General features: G+C 36.6%; 4 protein-coding genes across 5 annotated transcripts; all 4 read right to left on the reverse strand.

The window, feature by feature from the left end:
- On the reverse strand, positions 1,062-3,634 carry LOC104749497 (probable protein phosphatase 2C 27). The gene is made up of 4 exons (XM_010471139.2): positions 2,629-3,634; positions 2,344-2,535; positions 2,055-2,260; positions 1,062-1,821 (listed from the first exon to the last, which is right to left on the reverse strand). Exons 1-4 carry the CDS (start codon positions 2,809-2,811, stop codon positions 1,260-1,262), a joined length of 1,143 nt encoding a protein of 380 aa, XP_010469441.1. The 5' UTR covers positions 2,812-3,634; the 3' UTR covers positions 1,062-1,259.
- LOC104749498 lies at positions 4,888-5,359 on the reverse strand. Its single transcript, XM_010471140.2, has one exon. It carries the CDS (start codon positions 5,239-5,241, stop codon positions 5,026-5,028), a length of 216 nt encoding a protein of 71 aa, XP_010469442.1. The 5' UTR covers positions 5,242-5,359; the 3' UTR covers positions 4,888-5,025.
- On the reverse strand, positions 5,391-9,004 carry LOC104749499 (pentatricopeptide repeat-containing protein At2g33680-like). 2 transcript variants are annotated; one of them, XM_010471141.2, is made up of 5 exons: positions 8,756-9,004; positions 8,483-8,532; positions 7,976-8,049; positions 7,825-7,886; positions 5,391-7,712 (listed from the first exon to the last, which is right to left on the reverse strand). In XM_010471141.2, exons 2-5 carry the CDS (start codon positions 8,505-8,507, stop codon positions 5,501-5,503), a joined length of 2,373 nt encoding a protein of 790 aa, XP_010469443.1. In that variant the 5' UTR covers positions 8,508-8,532; positions 8,756-9,004; the 3' UTR covers positions 5,391-5,500. The 2 variants fall into 2 exon arrangements, with proteins under 2 accessions (XP_010469443.1, XP_019093162.1); XM_019237617.1 differs by lacking the exon at positions 8,756-9,004 and having other exon boundaries at positions 8,483-8,540.
- Positions 9,049-12,221, reverse strand: LOC104749501 (MLO-like protein 5). The gene is made up of 15 exons (XM_010471143.1): positions 11,920-12,221; positions 11,773-11,830; positions 11,462-11,667; positions 11,263-11,379; positions 11,119-11,176; positions 10,935-11,023; positions 10,759-10,833; positions 10,584-10,672; positions 10,438-10,487; positions 10,311-10,351; positions 10,043-10,216; positions 9,917-9,952; positions 9,773-9,840; positions 9,617-9,677; positions 9,049-9,541 (listed from the first exon to the last, which is right to left on the reverse strand). The coding sequence occupies exons 1-15, from the start codon at positions 12,061-12,063 to the stop codon at positions 9,302-9,304; spliced, it is 1,506 nt and encodes a 501-aa protein (XP_010469445.1). The 5' UTR covers positions 12,064-12,221; the 3' UTR covers positions 9,049-9,301.

The raw sequence follows: 18,031 nt of genomic DNA on the forward strand, positions 1-18,031 counted from the left end.
TGCAAAATTACAAGTAAGGGTCTCCTTGTTTTTAGATTTTTTTTTTTTTTTTTTTTCATCACATTCATCTTTTTCTAATTATTCAAATATTTATTAATATATCTTTTGTTTCCAAATTTTTTCCACATAAAAAAATCTATGTTTTTTTCTTAATAATTTGATATGCATTTTGTTTGATGATTTTATTCGACAATATTAAATATTTTTTTACATCTTTGTATCCGTACACTTTTTTAAGTATACAGATGTTTATACACCTTATTAAGTGTACAGATGCATATACACATTATTAAGTGTACAAATGTAATTTGTTTAATACTTAGAGTTTCAAATGTGTGTACTGCAATGGTTTTGTAAAAATTACATATGTACACTTAATAATGTGTACAGACATTTGTACACTTGTGTCTAAACATATGTACACTTGTGTCTAAACATATGTACACTTAATAATGTGTACAAGCATGTGTACACTTAATAAGGTGTATAGATATTTGTACACTTAAAAATGTGTATGGATACAAAAGATGTATCTAATATATTTAAAAATTATTAAACAAATTTCATATCAAATTGTAAAGAAAAATATAGATTTTGTGTATCTATGAAGTTTTCTATAAAAAAATATATCAATAATTATTTGAGAAATCAAGAAATAGGGAAAAAAAGAAAAGTACAATGGCAGCAAATGTAATTAATAAAACTGTTGAATGGCAAAAAAGAAAAAGAAAACAAAGGAACAGTGTCAAATGTAGATTTCTCTAATTGTAAATAGTAAGTGTATCATTTTGATAATTATATTTAAAAAACGTATCAAAACTCCAATTAATAGTCATTCCAGCAAAGCGTATCTGTTGTTTGGACAGTGCCCACTTTCTCTTGGGTCAATTAGGTGTCAATAGCACTAAGGCCTTGACAATTACCATTTTTGGTAAATATTAGCTAAGCGTCAGCCTAACTTTTCTAGTAACAATTTATACACCGGAATGAAAAAAGTGTGGGTTCTAGATGATCCCAAGAAACATATGAGAGAGCCTACAAGCGAAGAAGAAATTCTGATATATATTTTTAAGAAGAATCTGGTGGAACATGTTAAAAATTATTTACAATGGGATATGATGCATCCATCTAAAACCTCTCAATGGATGTTCAATATTACTAATATTAATCACAACATACTCGGAACACAACATGTCAACCTGTAACACTCTCTAACTTGGCAATAGTCTCACAAAAGTAACATAAGACACAACCATTACTCACGGGTAGCCATCGAGCACGCCTTTGAGTAGGTTTAACCCTTCCGCAGATATGCTCCGCCTCACCCGTGACTGCATTCGGATCTCTATCCTCTGTGGAGGATCCTGAGAGAAGCATACAACAATCACTGTTAAATTGTCACAGGTGTTTCGTTTAAGGGCCTCCCTCACTAGCTCTCTAGAGCATCTCTCTGGATCATTATGAATCATCAGTTCCTTCCTTGCGATTGTCACAGCGCACTGACTGCTCATCACATCCCACAGACCGTCACATCCCATTATCAAGAACTCATCGTCTTCACTTAGGTCCGTCTCTTGCAACTCTGGCTCTGGGCTTAGAGGACAAGCAGAGCCTTTGGGACCTTTCATGTGCCAGTCTCCAATGGCACGTGCAACTGATAGTTGCCCGTTGAGGTAGCCATCATACACAACTCCACCTAACTTTTCTATTCTTACTTTCTCGGCGGTGCAGTTTGGTTTGTGATCTTTGGACAACTCAATTGCTCTACCTCTTCTCCCCAGTACTGCTCGGCAATCACCAGCATTTGCTATTATCAACCTCCTGCAAATCAAGAATGTAGCAATTCTATTCAAAATCAAATCAAAGCTACAAAGAAACATGGTAAAACAGACCGTTACATAAGTCTTTACAATAAAGGTGAAAGTAAGTAAGTACACAAACCACCTTATTCTTTTATCTTATACACACATGCAACCTGATAAGTATTGATGATTTCACAGGTGATAACATATATAACTGCCTAAGTTCATAAATACGAATTTAAATGTCCTTACCTTCCAAAAATAAAAGCTGTAAGCGCAGTGGTCCCAGAAGAGATGTCAAGAGAAGAATCATCTGCAAATTCATAATCAGCTTTTAAGAAAGCACTCTTAATTGCCTTCTTTACGCATAGTGGGAAGGAGGAGTCCTCTACAATGAATCTCAGTATGTTCTTTCTAACAAAGTGTGCTGCATCTGTACCACCGTGGCCATCAAATACCTGCCAAAGGACACCATCAACAATGTTATAGACTTTTTCTAAATTAATACCCTTGGAAAAGAAGAATCAGGGTCATGACTCACCCCATAGAAGGCTCCAAGAGAAGAACATCCAACAGCTGAACCAAGATGATCAACAAGATCATCGATGCAAATGTGTTCATCTTCCATGAACTGTTTTGCCCCTTGCTCAGCACAACTTCCTGATCGGTATACAGGAAGAAAATCTGAGTTTTCATCAAGTGACTTCATAGCCAAATTACAAACATCCACATCCTGCACACAAACAGAAACAAGTCACATCATTCGAATCCCATTGCAACAAGAAGAAAAAGTAAAAAACAGAAATTGTGGGTTAATAAAAATTACCGTACTGGCTGTAACCTGCAGCCTAGTAGCAGTGCTTGTGAGGTGCCTGGGAGGTTTTCGTTTACTTATCTGCTTAGTATCATCTAAGTTCTCTAAAGTATCATCAATTTCTGTTGCAGAAGAAGCATTATTATCCTTGTCGAAATCTCCCTCAAGAACCGTTAACAAAGGTGAAAAATCCATACTCAGCTCTGAGTTCTTCTCTGAATCATATAAAAAACTATTGTAGTTTTCAGCAACAATTCCTCTCGTGATAGCGTTTTCAAGTCTGTTGCTTTCCAAGGACTTCCTTTATTCCCACTAGATCTAAGATCAATACAACCCAACTTATAAAGGATCAAACTTCGTGAGAAACAAACTTCACCAAAGACCTTGACAACTACAGAAAAAAAAAAGACCTTCCTTCCAAAAAGATCAATTCCAGATTTTGATAAAATACCCTAAAACCAGCAGATCCTTGATCTTGATCAAAACGGTACCCAGCAGACTCAACAAATGAAGAAAGTGAAGGAATCCAATAACCCACCACAGAAACAATCCAAAGCTTCTACAACTCCAATTAAGCACCAAATCAAGCTCTCAAACACAACTCTGTTATAGAACTAGCCTCTTCTTCAAGGGTTTTAAAAAATAAAAACTTTTTTTTCTCAGGTCAGATCAAGAAATCGATGATCCAGTATAACCAAAACCCGAATCAGAATTTACCAGAAGCCCTCTTTCAACAAAACCCACCTCACAAAATGATAGAAAAATACAAGAAAATCTTGAAGCAGGTTGAGAATTCAGAAAGATAACCAAAACTACAGAAGCAAAAAAACAAAAAAGCTCTATGATTTCTCACAGTTGATGATTCTCGTGTTACCCGTCAGATCTTTTCGAAGAAATTCTCGAAAACCCAGAAAAAATGTTTTGGCGTTTAAAGAAGAGAATTGACGAAAGACAATTTTCCAAAAGCTTTCTTTGAGAGAGAAAGAGAGAGAGAAGCTTTTTTGTTTGTCTCGTTTGTTTGGTATTTGGTTGGTCACCGGCGATTCCAGGTAATCTCTTGGATCGTCTATCTGTCAAACCGGAGATATCCTACCGACACGTGTCTCTAAATCAACGGCTACAGATTACTTTGACCGGGTGGTACCGCCACCCAGTCCTAACCGTTAGATCTCTAAGATAATTAAACTTAACGGTCAAGATCTAAATCATGCAATCTCCCTTTTGTCTTTCCCAATGGGCGATAGATTCCCGCCATCCACGTGTCGTAATTACATACGTTGCAGCTAATATTGCGGCTATGTTCACATTACCGGGTAATTTATTTCCGGTTTAGGAAGGGCGTTACCCGATACCGGTAGAGGTATCAAAATTGAATTGGTAGTTACTGGGTTAGTTGTTGGACATCATAATTCATTCCATTCATACTGATGGAATAAGCATATTGTAATTTTGCAATTATCATTTACTAGACTTTTATTAAAAGTAAAAAATTGGTAATGATTAAAATTAGAAACTTTCGATGCTCTAAAGAGTCTAGGACTAACAAAACCTATGGTAGTTCCAAAGATGATTATGTAGTTGAATGTTTCTATTTTGATGATTGTTGATATTTTTATTTGTCTACCCTAGTGGAAATCATATATATTGGGGCTAATATCTTATCCCTTAGGGATTTGTTCATTGTTAGCAAGCTAGGGGAGACACTTGTTGTTATGACTCAGCTTTGTACATTATTCTAAAGATTCTTTTCAAGATTATCACCTTTCTTTATAGTATGTTTTTTTGTGTCTATAATATTATAAGTTTTAATTAGAGGACTAACATTACACCTCGCCTCCGTTTGATGAAACATGTTTGGTTAGAGAGAGAGAGGGTAAAGTTTTCCAATGTGAATTCTTGAAACTTCTTGTTGAATCTACCACACAAAGTAAATTACATGTTTGTTAATTGATAGTTGTTAAGGAATTGACTTTTTAAGTACATTTCTATATTTTCTAATTCTATCAATCACCACAACTTGGGCTAAACAATATGTCACGAAATGACGTATGAGAGTATTCTTGACCAAACATTCTTTTTACAAATTTTGGCATATAATTCGTTAGCAAATTCTGTTGTTTAGAAGAGAATATATATAACGTGGGTGTTAATGTTGTAAGTTGGCCAAAAACTCTTAGACTTAACATCTATTTATTGATTTAGATTGGATCATAACCAATTAACCATGGATTAGAGGAGACAAAACAAAAACAAAAACAAGTCAATTATTACAAAGCGTCAAAAAATCACAATGGGAGAGTTCCATTAATTGAAAATAGAAGAAACAAAAACATTTTCAACCCTTTTTCAAAAAAAAAAAGAGAAACGTTTTGTTTTGATATTTGATTAAGTTTATGAATAATGAGTGGTTCACTTCTTAGCTTGTTGATTAGCGGAATCTATGGCGGAGGGAGCACCACTACCGGACAGGGTCGGTGCGTCGGTTGTGCCGCCGCCTTGGCCAGGCTTAACATCTTGGTGACCAGAAGTCCCATAAGCGTTCTTCTTGTAATCTTCTATATCCTCATACTTTGTGTACGGACTGGTTTCTAGTGGCAACTCTTGTTTCTCATCTCTCTTCGACATATTTCTTGAATTTAAGGTTAGCTTTTTTTGTTCCTTCTTTTGTGAAGACAATATCTTTGGACAAAAAAAAGAAGAGTAAATTACTTATGGAAGACGTGAATTAACTTTGTCCAAAGAAATTGCACAAAATTAGCCAAAGAACTAGGGAGTGTCTTTGACTAGGTAATTTTCTCATTTGATTAACAACATTATAACTGATACATTTTCACACCTAAAATTAAAAACCTATAATGTAAAAGAATACAACCAAATTTATAAGTTATACCATGAAAAAATTACATAATTGTGCTCCTTCATCATAAGAAAAATCCAACACATGTATGAATCCTTCTTCCAGCATCTGTCTACTAACCAAACAAACCAAATCCTTTGTCTCTTCAATCCTCGGATGCATTGTATCTCCTACAACAAAAACATGGAACTGATTCTTCAGCTCGATCCAACTGCAACCTACTTCTTTGTTCACCCCGTTTTCCTTCATGACTTTCCAAATCCGTTCCACATCTCTCATCCGCCCTAAAGCCGTGTAAATGCCTGACAATTGCACATACGTTGACGATTCTCTAGATCCAAGGGCGATGAGCTTCTCTCCTGCATAAGCTCCTAGCTCACAATTCCCATGGTTCTTACATGCGCTTAATAGTATCCGCCAAAGGCATAAACCGTGATCGATACTAGCTGATTCAATGAACTCTTTTGCCTCTTTGAGCTGTCCTGCACGGCTCAGCAGATCAACCATACAAGCATAGTGGTCTACTTTTGGATCAATCCCGTACTGATCAGACATCATATGGAAATAAGACCAGCCTCTCTCTACAAACCCTTTATGGCTACACGCTGATATAATGTTCACGAAAGTGACATCGTCTGGTTCCGTTCCTTCTACTAACATCTCCTCAAACAGTTCTAAAGCCTCGTCTCCTTGTCCGTTATGGGACAAGCCTGAGATCATTGCGTTCCAAGACACAACATCTTTATTGGGAGTTCTTCTAAAGACAAGGTTCCCATCTTCTAAAACCCCGCACTTTGAGTACATTGTAGAAAGTGCGCTTCCAATTGGAACTTCAAGCCCAAACCCGTGCTTGATTGTGTGGCCATGTACTTGCTTTCCGAGCTCCAAGGTAGCTAGAGAGGAGCAAGCTTTTAGAATGCTTGCCATAGTTGGTTCGTTTGGGATAATACCTTGTGTCTTCATTCCACGGTACAGAACGAGAGCCTCTTCGTTATCTGAGTTTTGAACATACCCGCTTATAATCGATGTCCAAAGAGCGACATCACGCTCTTGTAGACAATCAAACCCTTTCCTGGCATCTGCTAGACAACCACCTTTCCCATACATGTCAACCAAAGCTGTAGTCGCAAATAAATGTCTTTCATATCCCAATTTTAACAAGAAAGAATGAAGTTGTTTCCCTTCTTCTACATAGCAAATGTCACTGCATGCATTAAGAACCCCAACAATCGTGTATTCGCTGGGCTTGATTCCAGCAGAAAACATTCTCGAGAAAAGCTTTACTGCTTCAAGTGATTCCCCATTCTGAGAATAACCAGTGACCATTGCAGACCATGTAATCGAGTTTCTGTCACCAGACGAGTCAAACATCTTGCATGCCTCAGTCAAGCTCTCGCACTTTGAATACATTGTAACAAGTGCATTACTCAAAGCTACAAACCCGAGCAACCCATTTTTAACTGTGATGCAATGGATTTGCCTGCCGAGGCCTACATATTCGGTTTCAGCAAGTGAGCTAAGAACCGCAGTGAAGACATAGTCACTATCACTTTCGTCTTCCTTTTCTCTAAGAAACAAATTGAAAACTTTAACTGCCTCTTCAACACGTCCTCTTGTAGCATAACCAGAAACCATAGTAGACCACGTATATGTATTTCTTTCAGGCATCAAGGCAAACACTTTAAGTCCATCTTGGACTAAGCCCGCTTTACAGTACATGCCCACCAAAGAAGTGTCAACATATATATCCCCAAAACTTGACATTTTGACCACAAGCGCGTGAGCCTGCCTCCCAACTGTACAACTTTGAAGACTCGACTCAGCCTTAAAAATCCCGGCAAGGGTATAAGCATTTGGCAGTATATTTTGCGCTCTCATATTTCGAAACAGCTGCATAACAGTGTGGGAGCTGGAGGTACCACCGTTCTGAGAGTATCCAGTGATGAGACTGTTCCAGGACACAACATCCTTGCAAATTATAGCGTTGAAGATGGAGTGAGCTTTGGGTAATTGTCCGCATTTAGCGTAAAAATTGACAAGGACATTGGCATGCTGGGTGCATGTTGATGTACCCGTTCTGATGATCTGTGCATGAACTGCACGTCCAGCCACAAGGTTCCTTTTCTGTGAATGATGAGTCAGTTCTTTTAATAACGTGGAAGTATGAGTGAACGAGTTGAGTTCTGTTTGAAAGGTACTTGGATGCATTGCTTTGACTGTCATAGAACATTGTTTGTCCCTGCACAGGATGATAGTAAGGAATGCAATATTCATATCATCAGGTATTAAATAATAGGTGAACATAATCTAGGAACAAAAGTGTCAAAGAAATGGAAAGGAAAAGTACTCACCGAGTCGTTGGTTCTAGACCAGAGTGTTCTTCCAATCCAGGTTTCTGTCTAATTGCTAAACTCTGACCATTATGAATTAAAATCAATATAAATGGTACTAAAAGATAATCCAAATCTCATAAAACATACAGATACAGAGGTATTTATGTACCTCTCTGTCTAAATCAGTGAAAAGGCCAATACTTCCAACTCCATAAATATCTTTCTCAATTTTCTTCTTTATTGCTGTCAATCACACAAGAAACAGCCTTCAAAAACAAAAGTACTTCTAGAGCGCATGACAAACCACTCACATATAGCCTAACGCTGAAGTATACAGCCCCACGAAACCCAAAAAGTCTACTTTGGAATTCATCCTTGTTCATTTGTGAGAAACTTCAGCAATTTTTAGAAAAACAAAGATAAATAATAGTGATTCAAATCTCTTAGACATGATTTGCTTAAACTATGCCAATTTCATTCCTACATCCACATATGCTTCTGCTAACGCCACATCATATCCTAAGTTTCAAAATTGCCATTTTGAGCACCGCAATGATAATCCTTGAAAAGTTGTGCCTTTATTCAGTAAGTTCTAGAAACTCCTAAATGATATAGGCCGAACTCATTTCCAAATAAAAATGCATGACAGATGTTATAAAAAGTAAACACAACTTACCCTTCATGGCAGGAGCTTTGATCATCGATTTCAACACCTCTTGGGGCAGTCTGAACATAAGAATTCCAACATTAGTGGTGCAAGTTCAACTCAACTCCAAATTACTTAACACTGCTATCTCTGATTGATAGTTCAAACTACTCAACAATGCACTTATATTTCAGAACGATTCGATACTTCAATATTTCAAAAACTATTAAGCAAAACTGAAAACTGGGAAAATTCCGGATAGACATATCAAACCAGAGATTTTTAACAAGAAAGCAATCATACCTAGAGAAAGAACGGTACTTTTACTTTGACAGGTATCTCTTAGGCATTTGATCGAACATGTTGTATGCAGAAATAAATATTTTTAGAAGAACAAAGCAATGCCAACCTCCTTCGGTTTAGCTCAACTTATGACTAGTAGAAGGGGAAGAAAGTAGCAACGGCTGCGAAATGGTGACGACGGCGACAAACTCGAAACCACGGTTACGTTGTGACTTGTGAAGATGACAAAATTAGGGCGTAATTTTTAAAATTCAAGGTTTTAAACTGACTGGTGCAATAGAACAAACAAAAGCTGATTTTAACCGAAATAAAATTGAACAAAACCAGTTTGGTCGGTGATTTCGGTATTGTCCATTTACCAAAACCGAGCCGATAAGCTAATATGGCTCATGTTTTTGCAGTGTGTCATTTTGATAAGATGGTACAAAATCGCACTAATTGTAACAAAACACATACAACAAACATTTACATAAACAATTGATTTACTTTTTTTTTAAACCTATATTTGAGTAAGCCGGTTAAGTGAAAGTAGTGTCTTTGACCGGTTTAGGGACCGCTTAAATTGTCACCAGGTTTACGAGATTGATCTCCTTCCTTAACATCAACACTAGCCGTGATGTTGGCCGGAGCAGACTCTATATCGGCGACGGTTCTAGGTCGGAGATTAGGCATTGGAGACTGCATTTGACCTGACGTTTCACTCTTTTTCTTTGCATTCTTATGCCAATTCTTTAACGCCTTTGACGTTTGCTCATCAAACACTGATCGCTTCATCGTTGATCCCATCTGAAAAAAAAAAAAAAAACAAGTAATTAAAATCTCTAGAGTGATTTACAATGAAGAATAAACGTTTTGACATACCTGAGTAACAAGAGCGTAAAGAGGAAGTGTGATGTAACTGCATAGAAATTGTACTCCCACCCTACATTTTACAAACTCAAATAAAGATTCTTGTAGCTCAAGAAAACCAAATTTCACGAAAGAAGGTGGGAAGTTGTTGATGAATTTAGTACTCACCCGAGAGCCACACGTATGATTATGAGCGCGAAATGGTGATGAAAACAGGACCGTAACCCGAACTCATACTGCAACAATGGAAGGAGAGTGAGACAAGGAGACATACATAATGGGTAAAGAGAGGTGTGTGTTGTATTTGTTTACCCATATCCAGAAGAAGTAGGTGATCTCAAAGGCATTCTGAACAATCAAGTAAGCTGATTAATTAGACCATAGAAAAATACATACTTTTTTCAATCTTTTCATTTTATAAGAGGCGATTAGTTATACCTGGAAGAGAATGAAGTGGATGATATGGAGGACTAAGGCAGGACGACTTAACCAGAAATGCCGGTCAGAGACATTGACAAGTGGCATCCCTTGTATCACCGCGTGTCTCTCCTGAATCTCCAACGCCATGTCTGATATGATGGCCTGAAGCTTGGTTCCTATAGCTAATGTCAACTTCAAACCAAACACAATTAGTTGGTTTTTTCTCCTCTCTATATTGCTCTTTCAATGGAAGCAAAAGAGAGATAAGGTGGATTTGGTCACTTACAACTGGTGGAATCATGGTGATCACAGCAGTAACATACCACCCTAAAATAGTATACGAGAACAATTAGATTTCTAAGCTCCGTATATATGTTACAGAATATTATAACACAATATATAAAAAGACTAACCGTGAACATCAAAGAGTAGAAAGAGCATAACAAAGGCCCATAGCTCGGGTCTGCATTACCGGAATGATATGTAAAATTGTATTGTATTAGAAAACGATGAAGAAATATGAGTGTGAGTGTAAGAAAGAACAAGTGTTAAGAGGTACCTTATTCCCACGACTACCTTAAAGTCGTCTTCCAGTGACCTTTTGATATATTTTTGAAAATTAAACTTCATCCCGGGTGCCAAATGGACCTAAGTAACAGAGGATTTTGGAAACAAGTCTCAAACAAGTTTTTGAGAAGTTAAAGATTGGTTTTGCATGATTTCAAGGAACTTACACTTATGAACCCATGACGCATCGTCAAATAATCAGATTTTCTGACAGATCTCAGCATTTGACGAAAGAAGCACATCTACAAAAAAGAGTAACAATGAAATTCTCTCTTGCTACTAGATAGGTAGTAGAAACAAGAGATGGAGTAAACTGTAAAGAAGCACACAAACAGAATCTTACAACGTAGAAGGAGAATCTATTTTTGGCCCATGGATTGACATGCTCTCTAACAAATGATGTCTCGTGTGTTAGCCTAAATCTTGAAGGGTCTGTATATTACATGCATCAAAGCAAAAACAAATTGATTTTCCTGTTTTTAATAAATGTGATTGGCATCTGAGACTATAACCACAAATGATCTAACCATTCATCATTTCGTGTTCATGTATGACTTCTTCCTCCCATACTTTCCATCCACGAATCTGCATTATAATGACTCCAACCCAAACAATCAAAATCTCACAAGCACATACACACTGCAACAGCCTTAAATTTAAACATCATATACCTTTGCTCTTCCAAGCATCATGGTAATAGCACTATAAATGACATGAAACACAGCCAAGAAGAATATGAAGATATGCACTTGATGCAACGCATTGAGTGATATAAGCGGCACATAACCCTGCAAACATTTAAATCAGTCTTTCTTCATCAATTTCAACCATTTTGTCTAATTAAGCCAAAAAGAAAAGGAAGTTTTAAACCTTTTTGCACTCAGCTGGAGCAGCATCGGCTAAAACACGGCGTTGTAAGTGTTCGGTACTCTTTGGCTTCTTATAGTCACCACTTGGACCATCGTACGGACCACAAAAGGACATCGCATGGCCGTATCTTGAAGCAACACACAAGCTCGCTATGTAGTTTTGTCCAAATGTTAGTAGCAGAGAAATGAATCCTAAAACCATTAGCTCTGCAAAATCAGGAACACAATAGTCAAAACGTTTTAACTTTCAACGCACGGAAACAAAAAAAAAAAAAAAAAAAAAAATTTCGAAGGTTTTCTAGAGTTTGGTACCGTTCTTGATCTTTTGAAGAGCTTCGTACAAAGCTTTTTTCCTTCTTTCCGTGAAAACCTATAAACAAAGGATCAATGGGTGAATCATTATGTATAAAACCATATTGTCTTGAATATTTTGTGGTAGATTTGTGTTTTTTTATATACCTCTCCGATTTTGTGGATCATGAGCTCTAGAACGATAGAGATTAAGATGATAACGCCACAAACAGTGGACACGGCCCATGTCGGAGTCTGATCGAGCTCTCTAGGGCCTTCTCCAGAAGTGCTACCACCTCCTCCTCCAGCCATTTTTTTAAAACGGAATTGTTAATGTACCTTTGTCTTATGTGCTTTCTTTACGATCATCAGTTTCAAATATTTTACGGCCAAGAAACGGCGGGATATCTCCGTCGTTCCGGGAGACGGTGATGGCGATTTTCTGTTTTTTTTTTTTGTTTTTTTTAATATATTTTTTTGGGTTTCTTTCTTTTCTTGTTTTGGAGAATTTGCTCTGTTTTTTTCCATTGTAGTTCTAATGGTTTTGAATCGGAAATGTCGGGAGATGAACGAATTTGCGGATTTATGGGAAATTTGAAAAGAAAGTTAATCAGGAAAAGAAAAAAAAAGGGAGAAAAAAAAACATTATGAAAACAAAAAAACGCCGTTGCGGGGGATCGAACCCGGGTGACAGGCGGAAATACTTACCACTATACTGCAACGACTTTGTTGATAAGTTCACCTTAAGTATATATTTAGATATAACCATAATATGCGTTTTCTGAGAAACTGAGAACGCCAGATAAGAAGAAACCCTAATTTCTATGTACATCGATCTGCAGAAACAATGGAGAAGATGTTGGATCTTCCAAGGAAATAGAGATATTCTCTAGGGTTCCGGTAAAATCAATGAGAGAAGAGCCGCGTCGAAATACGAGACCACTTTTTGAATGGGAGTTTCCTTTGTTGACGAGGAGAAGAGCCGCGTCGTGGTTTTTGATGGAAATAAAGATTCAACGAACGTTGTTTCTTGGCTGCGTGCTCTTATGTTCCAAGTTCAATGTGTGCTTTTGACTCTTGCATTACACAACCAGAGTGTTCTCGGGAAAATTACACAACCATCTTGGATCTGATGGGATTGAAATTTTATACACTTTTGTATCAACTCTCCTTATATACTATTAGGGAAGCAAGATGTGTATCATGCGGATCAAGTAATATGGACGGTAAAGTCCGTTAACGAAGTGAAGCCCAACCTGAAGAATAGTCTAGATCTTTATATTACTTCTTGTGCAAGCTATTTCCTTATGTGTGTAGGAAAGTTTACATTATGTTGCTTTAGCAATATGTCAAAGCTAATCACTATATATATGTATGCCTTAATCTTATGAAAGACAACTCAATAAAACTATTCTATTTCTATAATATTTGTCATGGTATCAGAGCCATGACAAATATTTGTGATTGCTTGTTGGGCCACCCCGTGGATGTTGTTCCCACATATGCTCACGCTTCAGATGGTCATGCCTGAGCGTGAGAGGGGGTGTTAGTGTAATATATCCCACATCGAAAATATGTAAAGGATTTAAGTAATATATAAAAAGGTTAGAGCTTCTCCACTCATTGCCAATTGGTTTTGAGTTAGAAGCCCATATTAAAGCCCGAATTTATCATGGTATCAGAGCAGGCGATCTTGTGAATCTAAAGGTTTTCTAAATTCCGCTGTGATAACTTTGTGATCCTAATGATCATGAAAGGTGATGACGTTGAAGATGATGGTGAGGGAGACGACACAGATGATGTCCGTGAAGCAAATGATGCTTTGACGTCCACATGATTGTTTCATAATTATTTCTTTATTATTATAAGTTAACGTTTTGGTTTTATTCATAGTTCTTGGGTTGGTTTAGCACAAGTATTGGTGAGATTTTTTAATGTTTTAAGGGTTTGGGTTTTCACAAATAGTTATTTATATTTATGGGATTTATTCTTGAGTCTAGAATATTTCTTATATTTTCTTTTAGTTTCCTTTATTATGGGGGAGTTTGGTTATGGTTTAACCATTAGGGGAGTTGGGAGTTTATTGGAACGCTTATGTTTATGTTATTATTAGTCCAATTTGTGGACTGTCCTAGATAAGGACAATTGTTTGTGGAGCTGTAGGAGTTGCGCCCATGGGATGTTATTATTCTCTTTTACCAAAACTGAAGACGAGCTGAAGTTCCATCCCTCTTCTCAAGATTGAAGTTTATAACCTGAGGATTTTGTTGACATGATTTGTCCATCCTCGACAAAATATCTACGACATAGGTGTTCTGCTTTATGGTTTCATAGTTTGCGTTTGCTTTTTGCGTCACACCTTTGTCGTGCGGGGGAGTATTAGGGAAGCAAGATGTGTATCATGCGGACCAAGTAATATGGACAGTAAAGTACGTTAATGAAGTGAAGCCCAACCCGAAGAATAGTCTAGATCTTTATATTACTTCTTGTGCAAGCTATTTCCTTATGTGTAGGAAAGTTTACATTATGTTGCTTTAGCAATATGTCAAAGTTAACCACTATATATATGTATTTATGCCTTAATCTTATGAAAGACAACTCAATAAAACTACTTTATTTCAATAATATTTGTCATATACCTAATCAGATCCACGATTCACTAGCAGATCCACGATTCACTACTTATTCTCTTTTCTAAGACCTGGCAAGTGATCTGCAACATCACTCTACCAGTTTTTTTCTCGTGGCGACACCATTTATTTTTGCTATTTTGATGACTTTCCGATGAATTAATTATACATTTTTTAAAAAGTCTGTTCTTATATTATCATTATTTTCCTACCACTAAACTAACAAAACTCTCATTGCCAAGCAAAGTAACAAAGAGAGAGAAGAAACAAAACTCGAATGCAAATAAAGATGTTGGTGGTCTACAAGAGGTTTCTAATGGAATCTAGCAAACACCGGGCGCGCGTTAGCATTGCACAATGCGCAGGACAGAGCTGGCTTATTTATTTATTTTTATTTTTAATATATATTTTTTTAAAATTAGGAGGAGTTCGGGCCTCGGCCTTAATTTCTCTCATTGTCCGGACCAGCCTTTGTTAATATTTTGGGTTTGATTGGTAACTTTCAACCGCCTCATTTGCAAACGAACCGCCTTGAAGGTTACCAATCAACATGGCGATTGGAAGAAGCGGTTGGAGTAGGTGGTTGGAAAAGATGGTTGAAAAAAGTGGTTGGAAGGGGGAAAACGGGCGGTTGCCAACCGCCCCAAAAACAAGGTGGTTCGTTTGCAAACGAGGTTGTTGGATTTTTAAAAAAATTATTTAAATTTTTAAAAATAATATTCATATATATTATTTTCTAAAGGAATTTATAAAAATAGAATTTTTTTTTCAAAATGATTTCATAATTTAATTTATTTTATATTATTTGTTATAAATAACTTGTTTACTATATTTAACCACTCATTTTAATTTATCCACTTTTTTCTTCCATCTTTTCTAACTGCCTTCTTTCTAACTACCTTCTTTACAACCGCTGAAAATTTTTTAACCGCCTCGTTTAAATGGTGTTACCAATCGGAGCCTTTATGACATGATGTAAAGCGTCCCTCCCACATGGAATCGAACTAGAGAGCACAAAGATCCAACTCCTACACTTAAACCACTAGCCGAACGCACGGGTGGTAGAGTTGGCTTATTGTTCCCTGGATTGCTCTTATTGGGTGGCAATCTTGTAACAGTTAGCATGTTAATAAGCTTGATTAGAGCTCATTAAATTGGATTCAAGAATGTTGCAAATATAATTATGCCAAGTATTATTTTAAACGGTTGGCCTTTTTGGGGCTACGAAAATGCCAGATGGGGTGATTCATTTTGTTAAGTATAAGCTACTGGGTATAGTATTAAGCATTGCACGTGGATACATATTAAGTCTTTTTGTTTGATGAACACAAGTTCCTTGACAACTTGAAGCACACACATGATGAAGGCATGCTTCATTTGAAGAATGTTTCCTTGTAACTTAAATAAAGGAGTCTTCTTCTCTTCCTATGTTTAAATATCAAGCAGGAAAAAAAAGTAAAACTGTAGATACGGTATTTTCCTAGAAAAAAAAAGTAAAAAACATAAAGAAATCAATTATGTCCCTGAGACGTTATAAGAAGAAATTAAACCCTACTTTCTATTTTATCGATCCTTGAAACAAAATAAACAATAGCAGAGATGTCGGATCTTCCAAGAGAATTGGTAGAGGCGATAGTCTCTAGTGGTTCCAGTGAAATCGATGAGAGAAGTCCGATTGACTTGCAAAACGTGGAACACTTTATCGAAGCACATTGGTAAAGCAGCAGCTGCAAGGGACGGGGAGTTTATGGGGACAGTTCTACAGGATTTCGATTTCAATTTCAATTTCAATGAAAAACGTTACTCCGCTTGAGTTATGATTTCGATTTCTTTATTATCATATTGTATTCCTATATGGTATAGGACAGTTCTACAGGATCAAATCTAAGATATAATAAAATAACTAAAAGCAAATAAAAAATATATGAAATAATTAACAGATGTTTAGCCATTTTATCTGTTTGTGTTGTAACTATAGTTGGTTATTATGATTCGTTACATTATAAATATTATGGGTTCATCTAACTCCCCTGCTCTTCATGATGATAGTTTACCATGGAGGGAGAGTAGTCAGAGAGGCATGTATGTAATTGAATCAGTGTTTCAATATGAATTATTTATTTTCAACTGTTTAATTTCAATGAATCAGAAGTAATAACAACAAATTAAAGCTGCAAATCTTTTAGAGAAAAAATGATTTACAGGCCAGAAAAAAACCTTTGTGAACATTTTCCATGAGGTTATCATATTTTGTCTTTCTTTATAAAAATAAATTTTGTAAAAATACTCCTATTTTTATTCTTCGTAAATATAGTGATGCTCGATATAGAACAATGTTACCATTTCTACTTAACATGCTGTAAAGCCTGCAACAATTAAAAGTTATATTTCGTCCAAGGGTTACTTTACCAATTTAACGAATTTAGTTGGAAACGCCTATGTGTATATAAGTATATTTAATTTTTGGAGTACTCTTTGGATGTTTGATTAGATGGGAAAGTATTTTTCATAATTCAAAATGGTTTATCTGTTGTGGATTATGATGAGCGTAAGCTGATGATATTGTCTTAAGGCTTTGGCATTGTTTATGTTCTTTTAGGTTTATATTTTAAAAATTGTAACAATATTTCAATACAACCATATAGCAGCAGTTGCTAAATTATAGATTGTTTCTAATAAGCGTCAATCTCCATGGAATTCACTACAACACTGATCCATTTATAAAGCTTAGAGGTAAACTTATTAGCCTAAACGATCATGATGATGTAGTTACATATAAAATACATCACTGCGAGGGTTTGTTGTTATCCACTACGGAAGAAAACACACGGCTCGTGGTATGGAACCCTTATACAGGGAAAACTCGGTTGATTTGCGTCGAACATAGATCTCTTGACGGATACACCCACGTTATCGGATATGACAAGAGCAAATCGTTTCGCGCCTATAAAATTTTGAGATTTGTCCCAGGATGAATGGATGTATGAACGAGATCTACGAGTTCAAGTCTAATTCATGGAGGGTTCTTGATGTTACTCCTAGCCGGAATATAGAGCTTTTTTTAGGTGGCGTGTCTTTGAAGGGAAATACGTACTTGCGTGCTATAGCTGACGACGACGTGCCTGATTTCTTACTCTGTTTTGATTTTACTAAAGAGACATTTGGACCTCATCTGCCTCTACCGTTTGAGTCTTATTATGATATTGTGACTCTATCTGCTTTTGGAGAAGAGCAGCTTGCGGTGTTATTCCAGCCTTTATCTATGGGATGGAGATTTGGGTTACTACTAAGATAGAGCCTAGCACCGTGTCGTGGACCAAGTTCTTAGCCGTTGTTGATATGAGACCACTATATGAGGGGAGTTTCCTTATCGACGAGCAGAAGAGCCGCGTCGTGGTTTTTGATCGAGTTGGAAGGAACTCCACTCGCTACAAAGCTTACATCATTGGAGAAAAGGGATTCTTCAGAGAAGTGGATCCAGTGGCATTTCTCTTTGAGTTGCTCAAAGAATTTCTCGGTCAAAATTATATCAAAAACACAAAAAAATTGCTCATTTTCCTGAGAATCGCTTCTCAACTGACAATCGCTTCTCAACTGAGAAGCGGAAGATCCTTTGAAGCAACGTTACGTGGCAAAATCTCATTGGGTAT

The sequence above is a fragment of the Camelina sativa genome, chromosome 16 (assembly GCF_000633955.1).
Source record: "Camelina sativa cultivar DH55 chromosome 16, Cs, whole genome shotgun sequence".
Lineage (NCBI taxonomy): Eukaryota > Viridiplantae > Streptophyta > Magnoliopsida > Brassicales > Brassicaceae > Camelina > Camelina sativa.

What these genes read in the sequence shown, in the direction of transcription:
- LOC104749497 (XM_010471139.2), bottom strand. Translation starts at nt 2,811, where the DNA reads ATGGATTTTTCACCTTTGTTAACGGTTCTTGAGGGAGATTTCGACAAG. An exon ending in TGCAGGTTACAGCCAGTACG is followed by an intron (nt 2,536 to 2,628) that starts GTAATTTTTATT and finishes GTTTGTGTGCAG; the next exon opens with GATGTGGATGTTTGTAATTT. An exon ending in ACAGCTTTTATTTTTGGAAG is followed by an intron (nt 1,822 to 2,054) that starts GTAAGGACATTT and finishes CTTGATTTGCAG; the next exon opens with GAGGTTGATAATAGCAAATG.
- LOC104749501 (XM_010471143.1), bottom strand. Translation starts at nt 12,063, where the DNA reads ATGGCTGGAGGAGGAGGTGGTAGCACTTCTGGAGAAGGCCCTAGAGAG. An exon ending in TGATCCACAAAATCGGAGAG is followed by an intron (nt 11,831 to 11,919) that starts GTATATAAAAAA and finishes CTTTGTTTATAG; the next exon opens with GTTTTCACGGAAAGAAGGAA. An exon ending in CCTACTTCTTCTGGATATGG is followed by an intron (nt 9,841 to 9,916) that starts GTAAACAAATAC and finishes CCATTGTTGCAG; the next exon opens with TATGAGTTCGGGTTACGGTC.
- LOC104749498 (XM_010471140.2), bottom strand. Translation starts at nt 5,241, where the DNA reads ATGTCGAAGAGAGATGAGAAACAAGAGTTGCCACTAGAAACCAGTCCG.
- LOC104749499 (XM_019237617.1), bottom strand. Translation starts at nt 8,540, where the DNA reads ATGTTCAGACTGCCCCAAGAGGTGTTGAAATCGATGATCAAAGCTCCT. An exon ending in TCACTGATTTAGACAGAGAG is followed by an intron (nt 7,887 to 7,975) that starts GTACATAAATAC and finishes CATAATGGTCAG; the next exon opens with AGTTTAGCAATTAGACAGAA. An exon ending in GGTCTAGAACCAACGACTCG is followed by an intron (nt 7,713 to 7,824) that starts GTGAGTACTTTT and finishes CATCCTGTGCAG; the next exon opens with GGACAAACAATGTTCTATGA.